The 19,560-nt window shown below is 34.5% G+C and overlaps 1 protein-coding gene across 1 annotated transcript in view; it reads left to right on the forward strand.

Annotated features, from left to right (window-relative positions):
• Positions 1 to 19,560, forward strand: part of LOC132011506 (contactin-6-like) — a 302,333-nt gene that overhangs the window by 118,963 nt on the left and 163,810 nt on the right. Inside the window, 1 exon segment of the mRNA XM_059390186.1 lies at positions 12,770 to 12,896. Coding sequence (XP_059246169.1) covers positions 12,770 to 12,896 — 127 coding nt within the window.

Consider the following 19,560-nt stretch of genomic DNA (forward strand, 5'->3'; position numbering starts at 1 on the left):
ACTCTATCCACACCTTGGTTTTAGCTCAGTGAGACCCATTTAGGAATTCTAATCTATAGGACTGTAAGATAATAAATTCGTGTAGTTTTATGCTACCAAGTTTGAGATAATTTGTTAGGGTAGCAATAGATAATTAATAAAATGATTTGGGTAAAATAATCTCAATTTCTCAAATAGACCTTCTTGGAATTTTTTGGCTCTTTTCTCTCTTTTGTCAGCTCTAAAGATGTTGATAATCACTAGTTCTCCATCTTCAGTTTTTCTTTTACTCATGTCCATGTTGGTACTTACTTTACAGAGCAATGCCCTTCAACTCTGCCTTTCTTCCCAGCCAATTCCTACTTACAGCTCGCTACTGGTTCTACATATATGAGTCTTACTGGCAGTTCATATTTAGTGAGTTTTAATGGTATTTTTAAAATAGCAAAATAATGAATCTCAAATGAATATAAATGAACCCATATGAAAGATTTTGTTTAACAAACTAATTAATGTGGGAACCAGTGAAATGTTGCAACTTGTTCAAAGTAGAATTCAAAAACCATGTTTGCATAGGCAGTAAGAAATGGTAAAATGGATTTGTAAATGGATGCAAAGTGGTTTTATTATGGCTAAATTTCATGGTATGCCAATGATATCTCATGAATGATACAAAAAATAAAACAGAAGCCTGGTTTATCCACAAGAAAAAAAGAGAAAAAAATGATATCATTGTACTGGGAACAATGTGCATTTCAGTGTTTAAGAATCATTTGCATTCTTAACAGTTTTCTCTTCCTTAATTGTAAAATGGATGAAAGCCATTGAAAGGCAGAGTTAACCCCCAAAAATGCACTGGACAGAATACCCATTAATAATCTTGTGTTGGCTTTGAAATCTTTCACAAACGATTGGCCTTTAATAATGGCCTATCACATCTCTCTGCTCTGTCACTTTTCCATTCTCCTGATGATCATTTTATACATTGTCATCTCCTCTCAAACTTCCTGCACTTCCTCTCCCATCATCTCTCTCAGCTAATAATATTTCTTCCTCCTTCCTAAGAAAATATGGAAAATATCAGAAGATAATTCTTTATTAAAGATTTTATTTATCTATTTGACAGAGAGAGAGATCACAAGTAAGCAGAGAGGCAGGCAGAGAGAGGGGGAAAGCAGGCTCCCTGCCATGCAGAGAGCCCTATGTGGGGCTAGATCCCAGGACCCTGAGATCATGACCTGAGCTGAAAGCAGAGGCTTTAACCCACTAAACCCAGGCACCACCAGAAGATAATTTTTTTAAAGATTTTATTTATTTGACACAGAGATACAGAGTACAAATAGGCAGAGCAGAAGGCAGAGGGAGAGGAAGTAGCAGGCTCTCCGCTGAGCAGGGAGCCAGATGTGGGGCTCGATCCCAGGAAACTGACATCATGACCTGAGCAGAAAACAGCTGCTTAACTGAATGAGCCACCCAGGCAACCCCATCAGAAGATAATTTTAGCATGCTTTCAACCTCACATGTATCAGTATATTTTCTACCTGTCTTTATACACTATGCCTTCCCTCCTTTTACCATGGAAGAAAACTTTCTTTCTAAAGCAACTCGCTACAAAGAGACTGGATCCCTCCTCTGGTACTTCTTCAACAGCATCACTCCAGATACTATCTTCCTCTGTTGTACATCATCTTTTTTTTTCTTTTTTTTAAATACAGTATTTTCCTTTTTTTTTTTTTTTAAGATTTTATTTATTTGTTTGAGAGAGACAGAGATAGCAACAGAGATAGTGAGAGAGAGCATAAGCAGGGAGCAGAGGGAGGGGAGCCCAATGCAGGACTTGATCCCAGTACCCTGTGATCATGACCTGGGCTGAAGGCAGACAGTTAACCATCTATGCCACCCAGGCATCCTATTGCGGATCATCTTGTTCACACTGTACTGCATCATGTCCAGAACCATGCAAATGTGTTGTCATTTTTTTTTTTAAGATTTTATTTATTTATTTGACAGAGAGAGATCACAAGTAGGCAGAGAGGCAGGCAGAGAGAGAGAGAGGAGGAAGCAGACTCCCTGCTGAGCAGAGAGCCCGATGCGGGACTCGATCCCAGGACCCTGAGATCATGACCTGAGCCGAAGGCAGCGGCTTAACCCACTGAGCCACCCAGGCGCCCTGTGTTGTCATATTTTATCTCAACAAAATGTGCCCTCGACCCTGCATTCTTCTATGCTAATTCTCTGGACTCTCTCAGGGAAAAACTCCTTATAATTTTTTTTTCATGCTTATTGTCTCAATTTCCTCTCTTCACATTGCTCCTTGACTATACTCCTTTCAGGATCCATACTCTACTCAATTCTTGCTAAGTGCTCAGTGATCCCTACATTGCTACAATGTAACGGGTATGTTTTCCCCTTTGTCTTATTTGGCCCATTCTCCCTACTTGCCAAAGCTAACCACTCCCTGTTCAGATGTACCAAATAAATGATATATTCCTTTGCCATATTTTATAAAATAACACCCCAACTCACCCAGAATTCCTAGCTCACTTACTCTTTATTTTTCTCCATTGCACTTAATACCATCTCATGGACCACATGTTTACTTCTTGACTTAGTTTATGCCTCCCCCAATTAGAATACAGGGCAGTTTATCAGCTTATTAGAATTAGAGCAGCTTATCAGCAGGTGTTTTCGTTGCTATATTTTCCAGACCCAAAGATAGTTTTTGCACATGGTAATCCTACAAATAAATGCCTGTTCGATAAATAAATAAATAATGGGTTGAACTTGTAGCTGCTTTCTCATCTCCTTTCATCCATCCTCAGTGCCCACATCTTTCTCCTTCTCTTTCTCCTTCTTCCTTTAATAGTTAAAGAAGCCTACAGATGTGCATTCTTGCCTTCATCCATCACGGCTAGCTCAGAGGAATCTTTAATGTTCACTTTCCCTCATCTCTAACTTCAAAGCAGTTACATCATTCTGTTGGTATTGCCTCGAAACACTTCAAAAGATCTCTGACATTGTTCTCAGTCTCTTCATTCCTACTGACAATGCCACAATTATCTCAGTGTTTTCAAGTGTTTGATAAATAATTTCCCTGACTCGTGGTTCTCTTCCCCATCCTTCCTCCAGTTAATCATTGATCTAAGCATGTCACATACCTGCTTAAAACTGAAAACACTTCCATGTTTTCTAACTGTTAACACATCAAGTTCAAACCTCTGTAATGTCATTTAAGGGCCTTCAAAATATTCTAAATATACCATTCCATTTCTGTATTTCATTATTTTCCTATCTTCCAAACTAGTTGTATTTTTTTGAGTGACAGGTACTTTCATATATTTATTTAAGCTAGTCTTAGAATTTCCTTTCTACACCCTTCCCTTTCAAAGGCATTCTCATTCTAATTGTTTCACACATAGCTCAAATAATTCCTTTTTTGTCAGTCTTTCTTAACCTCTAGGCAGAATTAATCACTTCCTCTTTGCACTTCCTTAAAAGTATAATTATGCTTTTGGTATAACACTTATCCTGTAATATTTCCAGTCAGTTATTTGTTTTCATGTCTGCTTCCCTTTTTGGGCTATGTATCACAGTGACTTGGTGTGTGTGTTCTGGAGTCAGATTGCCTAGATTCAGAATTGGATACTACCACTCTCTAACTGTTCAGTATTGAGCAAATTACCTAATTCTCTAAACCTCAATTTCTTTACACTTAAATTGGTGATATTAGAATTTACATGTCAGAGTTCTTGTAAAGATAAAGTAAGATAATTCATGTACAAGTTCAACTTTATCCCTGGCACTTACTACATTCCCCATTTGCCTTTATTTGATTATAAGCTCCTTGAGTGCAATTTATTTATTTATTTTTATATTATCAGCACCTGAAGAAGGTTCAGGAAATGATTAGAGCTAATAAAATTTCATTGAATTTATTTATGTTACATTTTATTACTGTCTACTGGCAATATATAAATAAGCAATAATGTAGAATTATGTTTTGGTTTGGTTTTAAGCTGCAGAGATCAACAAAATATAAAATGTATGGTAATGCACACTTCTTACTATGATTTACTTTATGATCTGTGTACCACTTCTGATGTGTCATATACTTCCCAGGCAGGTTTAATGCTCAGCCTTCTAATCACTAGGTCACTGCAAATGTCTGATAGGACCAAATACTGTAAGTGTGCATGTACACACATTGTATACCGAGTGTATACCATTAGTTTTTTCTGCTTAGAGTGTCTGATAGAAAAATAACCAGAGTGATTCTGTTATGCTCAAAGTAGTTTCTCAGTTAAAAATTGCCTTCCCAAATGTCTGTTGTAGGAAAGAATATCAAGTATGGCCATTGTCAGGTAGATATTAAACTCCTCCTCCTCATTTTTGATGTTTGCTTGAATAGGGGCTCACTGATTATCCAGGTTGTAAAATGAATGCCAGTTTCAAAGTATGATTTGATTCTAATTAAGGTTTGAATTTAAAACTATTTTGAAACTCTGCCTTTTTTTTTCCAACTTACTGAGATATAATTGATATATAACATTGTGTAAGTTTAGGGTTTATGATGTAATGATTTGATATATGTATATACTGTAAAATGATTACTACATAAATTTAGTAAGCATGTTCGTCACCTCACATAGTAACACATTTTTTTCTCTTTGTGTTGAGAATTTTTAAGATCTATTCTCTTAACAATTTTCAAATATGCAATATATTCTTGTTTTGTTTTATTTTAAGGTTTTATTTATTTGTTTGAGAGAGAGAGACACACAGAGAAAGCAACAGAGAGAGCAAGAGAGAGCACTAGTGAGGAGGAGAGGAAGAAGCAGTTCTCCCCACTGAGCACAGAACCCAAAGCTGAGCAAGGAACCCAGGACCTGGGATCATGACCCAAGCCAAAGGCAGACACCCAACTGACTGAGCCACTCAGGCACCCCTACAATATACTCTTACTAACTATAGCCATCATGCTATATATTTTATCCCCAAAACTTATTTATCATTCCTATTATAAAATAGGAAATTGTTCCCTTTGACAGCCTTCATCTAGTTCCGTGCTCTCTCAACTCCTCCCCACCTCCACCCTTTTCTCCTACCTTTTCTGTTTTTATGAATTCCCAGTCCTTTAAGAATCCACATGTAAGTGAGATCATAAGCATTTGTTTTTCTCTGTCTGGCTTATTTCACCTAGCGTAATGATCTTAAGGTTTATCCATATTGTCACAAACTATACTATATCCTTCTTTATGGCTGAATAATATTCCATCTATGTATATACCACATTTTTTTATCTGTTGGTTCACTGATGGACACTTAGGTTGTTTCCATGTCTTGGATAGTATAAATAATGCTGCAATGAACATGGGAACCTACTTTTGAACTAATTTAAAATATATTAGTAGAATGATTACCATCAAAACATTGTTAGAGCAAAATTCTCTTTTCATTAGAATTTAAAGGCCAATGTTTCCAAAACTCAGTTTCTCCAACCCAGCCCTCACTCTACAGCCACCGCAGTGTATCTGTTTACTGGACAGCTAAACCTGTAAGCCACAAAGACTCTTGAAAATGAAAATCTGCAAGTGGGAATAATATGTATTTCTTAGCTATAAAACCACCTTTCTTTTTTCCTTCATTTTGAAAAACACCAAATTTCTGAGCAATCCTTAATGTTTTTTCCTTCTGAACCTAAATTTCTAGGAAGACATAATTGACTGTAGTCTAAGTTAGGTTAAACAGACTTAATTTGGAAACTAACAAGAAGGCTTGGAAAGAAAACAAAGCCAGAGAGTACAGAGCCTCTTTAGTCCTGAAAGTATGCAGAACTCAAGTGGTTATACTGTAGTATGTGCAACCCTGGACTTTGAGTCAAACCTGGATTTGAGTGCTAGCTCTGGAATTTCACTAGCAGTGTGGTCTTGAGAAAATCATTGAACTTCTACAAGCTTTAGTCAGGACCAACTACGTAATTTGCAGGGCATGGTGCATTCTGAAAATATAGGGTTCTGGAGAGGCAGACTTGGTGGTGGTAGGAGGCACTAAGTGTTAGCCAAGGCACCAAGCACTCAGTGCTCACCAGACTCATCAGGCTTTACTTACAAAACTCAAACTTATGACTAACAGTATTAAGACTGTTAAGGCTGTGCTTCAGAACATTAAACCAGAAATTCAGGGCCCTTCTAAGCTGAGCCCTGTGCAGTCACATTGGTTACATGCCCTGGTTTTCGTTTCCTCTTTGGTAAAACCAGGTAACATATCATCAAACTTTACTTATTTTTTGTGTTGTTCTATTTTTAGTGAATTGAAAAAATTTTTTAAAGATTTTATTTATTTGTTTATTTGAGAGAAGGGGGGACACCTGTGTACTAGTAGGAGAGAGAGGCAGAAGGAGAGGAAGAGAATCTCATGCAGCCCCTTCATGGGGCTCAATCTCACGACCTTGAGATCATGACTAGAGCCAAAATCAAGAGTCAGCACTTAACTGATTGAATCCACTAGGTGCCCCCAAAATGATTTTAGAAATCAAACTTCTGTAGTAGAAGACATCTAGGGAGTTCCAGGAACCTGGGTAGTGAGCTATATTGGGAGGGATGAGATAAGATACCCAGGAGCCTGGGTAGTGAGCTATATTGGGAGGGATAAGATTGCGACACAAAAATCCCAGGAACTTTCTAACTGGGTGTGACCTTGCCCCTCCATGAAATCTGAAATTTACCCAAGTCCAAACAATGAGTTTTAAGTAAAACCATGGATAATACATTTTTGAATTCTGTGTTCTTTTAAATACGAGGCTTCTCATGTGCTTGAACTTGCCCCTAATAACGTCTGAAAACAAATGGTTGACTACGCATGTTTTTAAGCTTTCATAGTCCTAGAGAGAGGAGAAGCAGCACAACAGTGATTTCATTCTATTGTTTATTGTTTTGACTCTATATTTCTAAAATCTCTTTGCAAAAACAGAAATTAGTAGAGTTGATGGTTAATAGAACCCAAAGGCTGGACTCACCGAAAACTGGAACGAAAGATTAAAAATCTCAGAGAATAAAGCCACTCTTTATTCAGTTATTCTTTCTCTCTGTCATTCTACTGCTTGTCTTTCTGTCTGTCTCAGTTTGTCTATATAGACTAGTGTTCTGTAACTCTTCATGAGTTTTATAGAAAATGGATTGCTCTAATATTTCTAAATGCTTCATCTCTATTCAAGTAACAATCCATGACTACCATGTCTTAGTATTTGCTTATTACCAGAGAGAAACACAGCAGCCAAGCAGGTAATATTCATCCATGGCCACAAAGGTAAAGTAAATCAAACAGGACTTTTTGCTATAAAAAAAAATTGACTTTTTGCTATGAAAGATGACATGACTTATAACATGGGTTAAGAGCTGATTTTCCATGAACAGTTTCATGTAACTGTTCACAAATGTGAGAATGTGACTGCCTTAGATACAGTAAAATGTTCTTAATATTCAGGGGGATAACAATGAACTTTCAACACTGGTAGGTTTAATCTAGTATTAGATCACAGAATATACATGTTTTAATTCCACCGGAGATGAAAAAGGAAGAAAACTGGGATGGAAGCCTATGGTAATTTTCAACAACTGTATGGTCTTCTTTTAATTACCATTAAAATATAAAAATTAAAATTGAACATTAAATTTAAATTAAGTTTAAAATTAAATTTTAAAATTTAAATTTAAATAAATTAAAATTAAATTTAAAATAAAAATTTAAAAATCAAAGTATTTATTTTTCAGTGTACCTTTATTGCAGAGTTCTTGCTTTACTGTCAAGTAAAGCAATTTTAGTAGCTTTATAATCACATGTGATTTTATAATAGTAGGTATTATCAATACAATTATTTAATTATTGTCAACACTCTTTCTAACCTCTAGTACCTTCTTAAAGTAAAAGTATTTGAGAAAGCATTTTGATTTTTTGGTTTTGATATCATATTGTCACAGTTTTAATTGTTCTTATATAGAAACCAATGTTGTCATTGCTTTCTGACAGTATAAACAAAGCAACAAAAGTATGCTATTGTTTAACCATTCCATTACAGTCTTGGGAAAAAAAAAAACATGAAAATTTACTAAAAGAGACAATTAGTTGACAAGCTAGACTTTTCACTGGTATGAACTCAAGCTTCTAAAATATTGATCATAGCAAATATAAATGAATAAATAAGATACCAAGTGATGATAATTCACTACGGCAAGTTTTGTGTCTTCCAAAATAAATCACAGTTTGTTACAAAATGCCTTGTTTTATTAGTTGTAAATTCTTACTCTACCAAATGAGAATGAAAATGTGTCTTACAAAAGGTACCACAGGGATTTAGTTTGTTAATTGGTATGTATAAAGGTCCTTTGAAAACCACAAATCACTATCCCAAAATAAGGTATTATTAAGTCAAGTTATACCCCAAATTTTGCTTATATGAAGTTTGAACAGTGCTTACTTTGGAATGAAAGTAAAGGAAGGTAAGTAAATGAAAAATTTCTTGTCTGCCTCTTTTGTGCATGGCACTCTGCTAGGTGGTTAATATGCATTATTTTAGGCAGGTTTCTTTCTGCGGGGGAGGAAGGTGTTTGGAAATTTCTACAAAAAGAACAGAAAAGCCATTTATATTCTACCATTAAAAATTAGATTACCACCTCAACTTATTTGTTTTCAGTTTCCTTCATTTAAAAAGAAAATCTGTTACAGTTGATCTTTGGACAATATGGATGTTAGGGTTGCCGACCCCCTATGCACTTAAAAATTCATATGTAACTTTGATTCCCCAAAACTTAATTGGGCAACTGTGTACCGTTGCCCAGAAGACCTGCTGATAAAAAAAAAAACAGTTGGTTAACATGTATTTTGTCTGTTATATGTGTTAAATTCTATATTCTTACAATAAACTAAGCTAGGGACAATAAAATGTTATTAGGGTGCCTGGGTGGCTCACTTGGTTAAGTGTTTGCCTTGGGCTCAGGTCATTACCCTAGAGTCCTGGGATCAAGTCCTACATTGGGGTCCTTGCTCAGCAAGGAGTCTGCTTCTCCCTCAGCCCCTCATCCCACTTGTGCTCTCTCTTTCTCTCTCTCAAATAAATAAATTTCAAAAATTGTTTTAATTTAAAAAAGTTATTAGGAAAAATTACAAGAAACAGAAAATACATTTACAATATTGTACTATAAATAACCTGCATATAAGTAGACGACACAATTGAAAATCTTGTTCAGGAGTCAACTGTATTTTCTTTGGTGTATTCCATGTTCAGTTTAAATGTTCAAACTATGAAAAATTATGCAAGCAAAATGGAAACCTTTATCCTAAATAAAACTCTCGCCCCAAATAAAAATTATTAAAATTTGATAAAATTGTAGCAATCTTTTTGTGCATCTAAATACAGAGAATATAGATTAATATGTAGATAGATAAATGCATAGAACAATGCTTTTATAAAAATGCAATCATACCATAGATACTACTTTTAACATGAGAATTAAATTTTAGTTTATCAAAAGTAAAACTAAAGTAAAATGAAGAGAATAAAGTAAAAGTAAAAATAAAAATGTAGAGAATTTTGAACTTCTAATAAATTATTTCAGTCAACAAAGATATATATGTATATATATATTTCTATTTTTCTAAAAGATTTCTCTAAAATGCACTAAATAATACTAAATGGTTAGAGTGTTTATGCTTTTAAAAATTGTATACTCTTATATATGTATTTTTAACATTTAACTCTTTGCTATAAAAGGTGATATTAGCACTCACATTTTTTTTGAAGATTTATTTTAGAAACAGAGTGAGAGAGATAGAGGAAGGGGGAGGGGCAGACGGAGATGGAGAGAGAAATTCTCTGGCAGACTCCATGCTGAGTGAAGAGCCAGACTCAGAGTTTAATTCCAGGGCCCTGAGATCAGGACCTGAGCTGAAATAAAAAGTTAGACACTTAACCAACTGAGCCATCCAGGCACCCTAGCGCTCACACATTTCTATCTGTCATGACCCTTCATTTTTCTAAACATATTATTATATTTACATTATCCAAGTTTATAGCTTTCATATTCTGTTCTATAACTAAAAGTAACATGGGTTTTAAGTACTAGTTTTATATTTATATATATTCAAAGTGCCTCCTATTCCTCCTTTCTTGAGATTTATATATTGGTTCATTTTTAATTGGATGGATTTCATTGTTAAGTCATTTCTTTAAGAGTAGTCATTTAGTCATTTAAGAGTAGTCCTCTGAGGGTTCCAGGTATAATGGTTGAATGCCATTATACCTGGAAGATATATGGTGGATGGTAATAGAGGCGTCACCCTTTTCAGAATATTGTAGACTTTCTTGCCCACTGTCTTCTGGTATAGAAGGCTACCATCTTAAAATCTAGATTAATTTAATATTTTCTCTCACTCTTTTAGTTGATCCTCTCTTTCAACCTGGTCTTGTTAAGCTTTTCATTAAAGATCACTTAACTAACATATGCCTTGGTATTAAGTGCTTTCTCTTAAATGTCCCTAAAACATGGGATATTCTTTAAATATATGGGAAATTTTTGTTATAATATCTGCTGCTGATAAGCTTGTTTTATTCTCTATCTCAATGACATCAAAGATTTTATGTTTGTTCATCTTTATCTTTCTTGTTCATTGCCAATTTTTAAGTTGCTTTTTATCTGTTCTTTTTCAACTTCATTAATTACAGTTACCTCAAAATGTCCCTTTATGTCAGTAATTTGACTTCAGTGAGTGTCTGTTTTGTTTTTTACATATTCTAATTGATTTATTAGTTCTTTAGTGATGCTGTTTGGTTTGCAGTTTGTATCCTTATATTTGCAACCTCCTGTTTTATCTGATTCTATTGTTTGTATTTTTATTGCCATTGAGTTATGTTAGCTTTTTCTGAATTCATTTTCATACTCTACAGCATGAAATAATTTTGAGAAATTTCCTAGATTGGTATTCTGTCTATTTTTGGCATACTCTGTTTTTCACTTTCATTACTGCAATATATTTGCATAGTTACTCTTCCCTTTTCATTTACTCATACTTGAGGAAATGTGTACAGACAATTCATGTATCACTTTAGAGAGGGATATTTCGTAACTTTTGTCTCATCATATTGGGGACCTTTTTTTTTTTTTTCCTCCCTCTTAGCTCCAGTTTGGAAGCTGGATACATCATGAGTACCCACATTTTGTAACTTGAGGGAATAATGGGACTGAGGGAAGTTCAATGTTTATTAGAAGACTTAGGTACTTCTCTCTATTTTAAGGGTTTTATTTATTTGTTTGTTTGCTTATGTATTTCTAAGTGGTGTGTAGCAACATTATTGGTGGAGGAGTCATGGTTGTACTTCCCTGAGGAGATATACTGTTTATTAGAGCTGGACTCTAGAAGTTTTTCCAAGTGAGTGTTTAGGCATGAAACTATTTGTCTGTACAATATAGTCAGCTTTACTACTTACACTTTCCTGTTTTACTCTCTGCTCACCATAAGCTCTGTCATTCCTCTTCTGGGAGAAGAGGAAAAAGATTAAGATACATTACATATGATTATAAAGATTAAAAATATATATAAAATACATTATATAAATGTGCTTAACTCCAGAACTAGAGGTCATTATGAGAGTTCTCAGCACTTTGTCATTTCACCAGTAAATCTCATTGGAGGTGAGGATGAGATGAAGGAGTCAAAAATTCACTTCTGTGAGCAGGGCAAACTCTTCTTACTACACCACTGTTGTGTTGTTTGCTTCTTTGTTTTGATTAAAGTCAATGGCTTTGGGATTTGTGCCTTTTCTTCTTCAGACATTGTTCATTTTTGTTGTTTATTTGTTGTTTATTTACATTTATAATTTCTTGCCCGTTTCATTAGCTGTTGAAGTAAAAAGAGTCTGTATTGCATCTTCAGTCCATTCTTTCTTAACTAGCTTTTACAATAATACAAACACAAAAGACTGAATATTGCTATTTTACAGCTGAGAGTTAAGTAAATTGTCCACTATTACCTAGTGATAACTGACTAAGCTAAAATTAAAACCTGTCTTCACTTCTCGGTTATTTATGGACTAAACTGAAATTATAATTGAAAATAAAGCTAACAAAATGATTTATTTTGCCTGGCTGCAAATATTTCTTCTTAAAGGTGATAGTTTTTTAAAAGAAGAGCCAATTTTCACTGGTTTTATTATTTTTTTTAAAGTCTTTATAAACCTTTTTATTACCTGTACCCTCAACATACATACAACTCCTACCAGGTCTACTACCTGTTTTTGGTAGCTGACTGCACAGACAAGCCCAGAGTGAGTGAAACTTTACCAAATTCCAGCCATGTAATCTTCAGTGATGTCAAAGCAGAAAAATTAAGGAAAGAGTATGGAACTGTCCCACACTGAAGAAGACTAAAAAGATACAGTTAAATGAAAACTGTGACTCTTGACAGGATCCTTTTTGCTATAAAAGATTTCATTAGGGAAATGTTGAAATGGGGCTCAATTTTTTTTTAATTTGATGGTTTTAATGAGGTTATGTACAAGAATGTCCATTTTAGAAAATATAAAAGCTTTTTGGGATGATGTGGCATTGGTTTGCAAAATTGTTCTAAATGGTTCAGAAAAAATATTTCTTTGTACTATTCTTACAAGATTTTCTATTTATTTGAGGTCGTTTCAAAATAAAAGTTAAAAAAAAATGTATATTGTCTTAATATCGAATACAGAGTTGGATTCAAACCAGGATCAAATGTTTTCACATGGTGTTCACTCTTCTTTTTTCAGGTGCTGGTCTCTTGAGTCATCCTGTTTTTACCCAGGAGCCAGAAGATGTTATTTTTCCTTTGGGTTTATCAAAATCTGAAATCATCCTGAATTGTGCTGCCAGTGGTAATCCTTCACCCCATTATAGGTAAAGTCCTAGCTCTGGGCACCACACTGTTTTTTTTCTTTGTCTTGGATGTAAAATGTACATACAATAAAGTGCTTAGACTTGCCTGATTTGAAGGGTGCAGCTCAGTCTGTGATTTTTTTACATAGATATACAGCTGGGCGCCCACCACTCAAATAAAGATGCATGCACTTTCAGTATCCTCAACTCTTCCTTCATGACACTTTCCAGGTGATAACCACCCTACCCCCCAGCCCAGGACTCTTCTTATTCATTAGATGACTTAGAAAAGTCATTCTTAAGATTGGTGTCATGGAGCGCCGTGTTATGGCTAGAGTAGAGAGAGGGAAAAAAAAAAAAGAGAGACAGAAAGAAGGATAAAGGAAGAAAGGAAAGGGGGAAAAAACAGAAAAGAAATGGAACCCAAAGACGGAAGGAGAGGGGGAAGGGAAAAACAGGCAGGTAGAAAGAATCACAAGAAAATAGGAAGAAAGCAGGAAAGAAAAAGAAATAGAAAGGAGGAAAAGCAAGGAAAAGAAAAAATTTGCTTCTTCAATTTGAAAGGCTCTGAAGTAGAAGCTGCCTTATTCCCCCAATTTGGGGCTACAGGCTCAGTTGCCCCATTTACAGTGACTATGAAAATGTTCTCCTAAACAATTTTTATCGGACTTTTTTCAATTTTATTTTATTTTATTATTTTTTTTAGATTTTTTTCAATTTTATACATTTTATTTTATCAGGTCAATTCCTGTGACTCCACTGGCCAGTCACTTTGCCCAAAAAACACTGATTTTAGAAATATATGCTGAAGACAGTGATGTACCTCTAAGGCAGAAAAAGATGTTTTTTTCTGGGCAAGTAGAAAAAAATTGTGTTTGTTTCTCACATATTACCTGTAGAATAATTAGAAAAAAGTCAGTGATGTTTTTCTTCTTACAAGGTTACAGTAAAAACAGAGGGGTGCCTGTGTGGCTCAGTCGGCGAAGTGTTAGACTTCTAATTTGCTCTGGTCATGATCTCAGGGTCATGAGATCAAGCCCCACATGGGTCCCCTCACTGAGCATGGAGACTGCTTAGGATTCTCTCTCCCTACTCCTCTGCCCTGCCCTTCTACCGAGCATGCATGCATATGCACTTGCTCTCTCTCTCTTAAAAAAAAAAAAAAAAAGGCAAAATTTGATCCACATTGTTAATAGAATTCACAAAATTAAATATGAAAATATGTATGTATATAACAAACATAAATATATGTTTAAATATATGAATATAATATTTTAAATATATAACATATATTAAATATAAATATCTATATATACACATACACCATGCTTGTGTAAATAATAAGGATATTTTGTTGGTAAGAACTGCATATACAATGTGAATATCAGAAAAGACAATAAATATTAAAATGACTATAATAGTTTTGTGTTCTAAAAGCATTTTTTCTGAAGTCTTAATTTTTAATAGTGAAAGTAAATCAAAGCACATGGAAAGTAACAATTTCAGTATATTTTAGCAAAAGAAATTGGTTTTGCCTACTTTTTTATGTTGCATTAGAAATATCATACTTATATGTATAATAACTTTGATCTTAAAATGTATAGTTAATTTAATAAATGGCTTAAATGCACAAAGTTAGAGACAACTCTCACCTTGTATTTTATTGTGCTTACCTCTGCATTTTTTTTTTTACAACAAAAGAAATGAAAAGCTATGTCTTCTCATTACTTACTAAAGCTTGCCTGTCTATAACATACCCAAACGAATGAAGTTAAAGATCATTTACTTTATAAATTAGTTCTCTCAATTCAGGGTTTGTCTGTTTGTTTGTTTTCCTTAAACAGTAGTTGGTATTATTTAATTCAACATATGGTTGAATATATAAAAATCGGATTAATACATTTTTCACAGTTACTTAATACTTAAAATTGTAATTTTATTTTTGAGAGCTAATTGGTAGGGTTTATTAGAGAAGAGGAAAAGTGTATCTGAATTCCTGTAAAATAGGAAATATTAGCTAAGTATAGATAAGATAAATCATCAGTCAGTCGTATAGTTATATAATTGGCTTATAACAGGCAGAAAGATGTAAAGTAGTGGTTTTCATGACAATTCGCTCATTAGTTTTTACTTATGAAGAAATATTCTGAATGAAGAGACTGTATATTTCACTGTTGTTAAAGGGTTCTGTTTCTAAGAGACTTGTAAATTAGTAGGCTAAAGACAGGTAATTTAGCTTCTCACTTTCAATCCCCTTAACCTGGTTTAGCTCATCTCTAATATTACAGCATAAAACACTCATAGGTTTTGGGAAAAGAGTGAAAAAAAGAACTGTTTTTAATGCTTAAATGTCAGACTCAGACCTACTTTCCATAATAATAAAGCAAAGGGCAAAGATATTTCAGATAATGCACATTAGCAACAAAATGTGAAATTTTAGTTTTAATATGACCCTTTCTATCTTAAATTTTATTAAAAGGACTCACTCCTAACCTTAGATTGTGTGTGTGTGTGAATGCACACATGTGTGTAATAGAGAGAAAATCATTATGATAGACATTCTGAATTATTTGAGAGAATTTGAATATGATGTGAAGTCATATGAAAGAGCCCTTGATTAGAATGAAGAGTTAACCGTTTCAAGTCACAGTTCTGATATTTAATGTATGACTTTGAAATAATAATTTCTCTCTCCTGGCATCAGCTTCCTTATCCATAAAGGAAGGGTATGGTCTTTTTTTTTAATATTGAGTATATTATTTCCAAAGTAAAGAACACTTTTCTTTGATATAGTAGAATATCACTATCATACTTAAAAATTTATTAATAATTCATTAATATTATCTAATATTCCCTAGTATTCAACCTTTCCAGATTGGTTCATACATATTTTTTCTAGTTGGCTTATTCAAATCAAGTTTTAAACTTTTTTTAAACAGATTTTATTTATTTATTTGCCAGAGAGAGAGAGCACAGGCTGTGGGGGCAGGGGTGAGTGACAAGCAGAGGGAGAAACAGGCTACCCGCTGAGCAAGGAGCCCAGTGCAGAGCTCGATCCCAAGACCCTAGGATCATGACCTGAGATGAAGGCAGACATTTAACCAACTGAGCCACCCAGGTATCCCAAAATCAATTTTTAAATTGGGTTATCACAATGTCCAAAAAATAGCAAGGAAGATTGTGTGACTGGAAAGAACTCAATACCAAGGTTCACAGTCTCACAGAGAGGGACAAAAGCAGAATCAGAATCAAAACATCAGTTCAACTAAGTGAGAAAAGGTGGTCAGTGTTTAAGTGGATAAAATAAATAGTCTGCTGCTGGCTGGCAGAGATCCACAGGCCTCTTTTTTAATTATTTCTACTTTGTTTTATTATTTTTCCCCATCCTCATGAAGTTTATATATTTATTTATTTATTGTTTTTTTTTTTAAGGTTTTATTTTTATTTATTTGACAGAGAGAGATCACAAGTAGGCAGAGAGGCAGGCAGAGAGAGAGAGAGGAGGAAGCAGACTCCCTGCTGAGCAGAGAGCCCGATGCGGGACTCGATCCCAGGACCCTGAGATCATGACCTGAGCCGAAGGCAGCGGCTTAACCCACTGAGCCACCCAGGCGCCCTATTTATTTATTGTTTTAATTAACATATAACATATTATTGGTTTCAGAGGCACGGTCTGTGATTCATCAGTCTTATGTAATATCCAGTGCTCAGTACATCCCATGCCCTCCTTAATGTCTAGCACCCAGTTACCCCATCCCTCCACCCCCACATGTTTTCCTTCTTTTAGTAATTTCTCCTTAGGAAAAGAAATATCATGAGGGAAAAGAAGCAATATCTAAAGCATAACTTTGGAAATAGTTTGAAAGCAACTTGTCTTCCAGTCACTTACTTCCAGTGGTGTGAACACATTCACAAACAGGATTTTAGTGCAAGTGTGAAAGATACAGAAATGGGAGGCAAATACGAACAAATCTTTCGATGGAAAGAATTGCTCCTAATTTCTTTAAAGACCAGGTAACACATGAGAATTAAAGAGGAAGCTTTGCAAAGGGAAGGAAAATGGGTTACCCAAAGTTGGTACATGGGTGGAATTGCTTATACTTGAAATATAATCAGATGGCAGTGAGCTTATTCCAGCTCAGAATATTTATTTTATTTGGGAAAATGTAGAAACACACACATAATTGATTTCTGTGCTGGATATATTCTATCAGAAGAAAGTATTTGAATGTCATAGCAGATTTCTGGCAGATCTCCTCTTGACCTGATCAGCACAGGAAGTTTCTTTCTCTAATTTAGTCAGCTCTACCTTAGTCATGAAGACATTCTTAAGTCTGAGAAGGTCTGGGCATCTTTGACTAAAAGTCATAGCTGTAGTCACTCTGCCCTTCTATTCTTTTCATTCATTTCCTCCTTTCATCTTCTTAACAACCCCAAGGGATAAAGCAGGATATATATTATTGTGCAAATTTAAAATTGATAGCTATGACTTCTGGAGAAATTAGATGACTCATCCAGGGATATATAGGAAGGGAATGTCAAAGCTAGGCCAAGGACTCTTTTCACAAGGGCAGTGATGTCAAATTTAGTGCACATTAGTCACCCAGAGAGACTGTTACAAATTTAGATTTTTGGATGTCTCCTTCATAAGTTTAGGGATGGGCTCAGAAAGAAGCACTTTTAACAAGCACTCAGTATAATTCTAAAACAAGGCTTAGTTCTGAAACACACACACACACACACACACACACACACACACACACACACATCATCTAATAACAACAAACATAGCCTCCAGCCATTATATTCTTGATACAGGGCTTAACTACTTAATATTGAAGGAGGTTCTCCAGAAAAAGGTCAAGATTTTAGTTCAAATTCATTATGTTTCCTGGAATTAATATGATATTAATGCAGACGCTGAAAATAATCATTTAAAGCATATTTCCTACTTTGCATTGTAGGAAAATTCTCCTGGGTATGCAATCCTATCAGTAACGTGTTTATGACAATCACTTGAATTCATTAATACTATTTCTCCATTGATTTAAACATATTAATTAGGACAAAGCCCACACCAGGGGCTGAACCCCTGATCTATATGCACAGTTTAATAATCATTGTACCATAGTGATTAGAACGATTATGGGGATACTGTGAAAAATTCATTTGCTGCAGCTAAGCCAACAACTTTGAATTTGTGTTGAAAAACAATTACCAAGCTTAATTAGGAGCATGTAATGATGACAGCAGTTATTTCAGCGATTGATTCCAAAATTAAAGAGAGCTGGCAAACTAAGTGTGGTATATCCTTTGCTATGAAAATGAAAGGGAACATGGAGGTCCAAAGATCATGGCCTATAAGCAAATTGTGAAAGACAGCATTATGGAGCTGGTGAGAAGAATATTAGAGTCTTGGAATAGGCCTAAAAAAGAAAATGTCTCTATTTTTTTTTTTCCTCCTAACACTGAGAACAAAAAAACTGTACAGATTTCTCTAGAAAAAAAATTTGACAAAGTTCAGGCACATGAAATACACTGGGCTTTGGCTGTCGTCTTTCAATTTCTCTTTATTAAATGGAAACTGAGGTACATAAGAATCGGCTAAACAATTTTAAAGTTGATTGAAAACCTCTGATTGATCTGATATTTGGTCAGTCACTTCTCATCTTTGATAGGGTGGAGAATTACCTAAGTTTGTATTTCTTTTCTACTATGGTAGACATTTGCCATACTCTCTACATCGGATTTTTCAAGATGTTCTTAAGAAAATCAATGACATTCAGAACAATATTGTTAGATGCAATTTCTTTTGTATAGTTAGCCACCCTCATCAAAATATTTTTAATATGATATTAGCATGAAAGGAAAAAAATCACAGCAAAGCTGGCATAGATTCTGAAAACACATAGTTTGGAAATTAGCTATGTTCTATCAAGTAAAGCCTTTCACTTGTTTTTCTAAAAGTTAAAGGGTGAAAGGTGGGGGAAGTAGGTTTGGTTAGAGATAATTACTAGGTATTCATTCATCTTAAAATGACCAAATGGAATTTTATAAAACATCTTTCAGTTCTTCAAAAATAAATATAACTGTAAGACACTTCTGCTACTTAATTCATGTACTAAAGGATTGTTGACTAATAGGTAAGCCAAGAGACTTTTTTGCTGCCTAAAATAAAAACCTCCCAAATTGCATTTGTTTTGTTAAAGTACAATTTTAGGTTGGCATTTCTAAGTACTGTTGAAATATATTCAGCGTGATTAGTTTTCCAAGTAAGAGATGAACAGAGACAATCATGTTCTAAAATAGGTTATTATTGTTTTGTTATCAACCTCAAATTGGCATTGGAAAATCTTTGCTGGCTTTCTTAATCCCATTTGTAATAAATGCTTCTTGGATTTCTATCTCTAAATCATTTTCAAAGTCCAATTTTTTAGTATCAGTTGTGGAGGTTCAGGTATGGTTTGTTATTTGACGGGTTACTGAAGTAATAGAATGGCCAGTATTATTCACTGAATCTTTCAGTTTTACTTCTCATGTCGAGTTATATTGCCTGTTTGTACACACTTAGTGAATGTTTATAATTCATAAAGAGTGGAAGATCTTTCAAGCAACCTAATTATTAATATCACTGAGCTCCTGAAGACAATCATCTTTGGTGAAACTGAAGAATTGTCTCCATGTG

Source organism: Mustela nigripes, chromosome 2 (assembly GCF_022355385.1).
Source record: "Mustela nigripes isolate SB6536 chromosome 2, MUSNIG.SB6536, whole genome shotgun sequence".
Taxonomy (NCBI): domain Eukaryota; kingdom Metazoa; phylum Chordata; class Mammalia; order Carnivora; family Mustelidae; genus Mustela; species Mustela nigripes.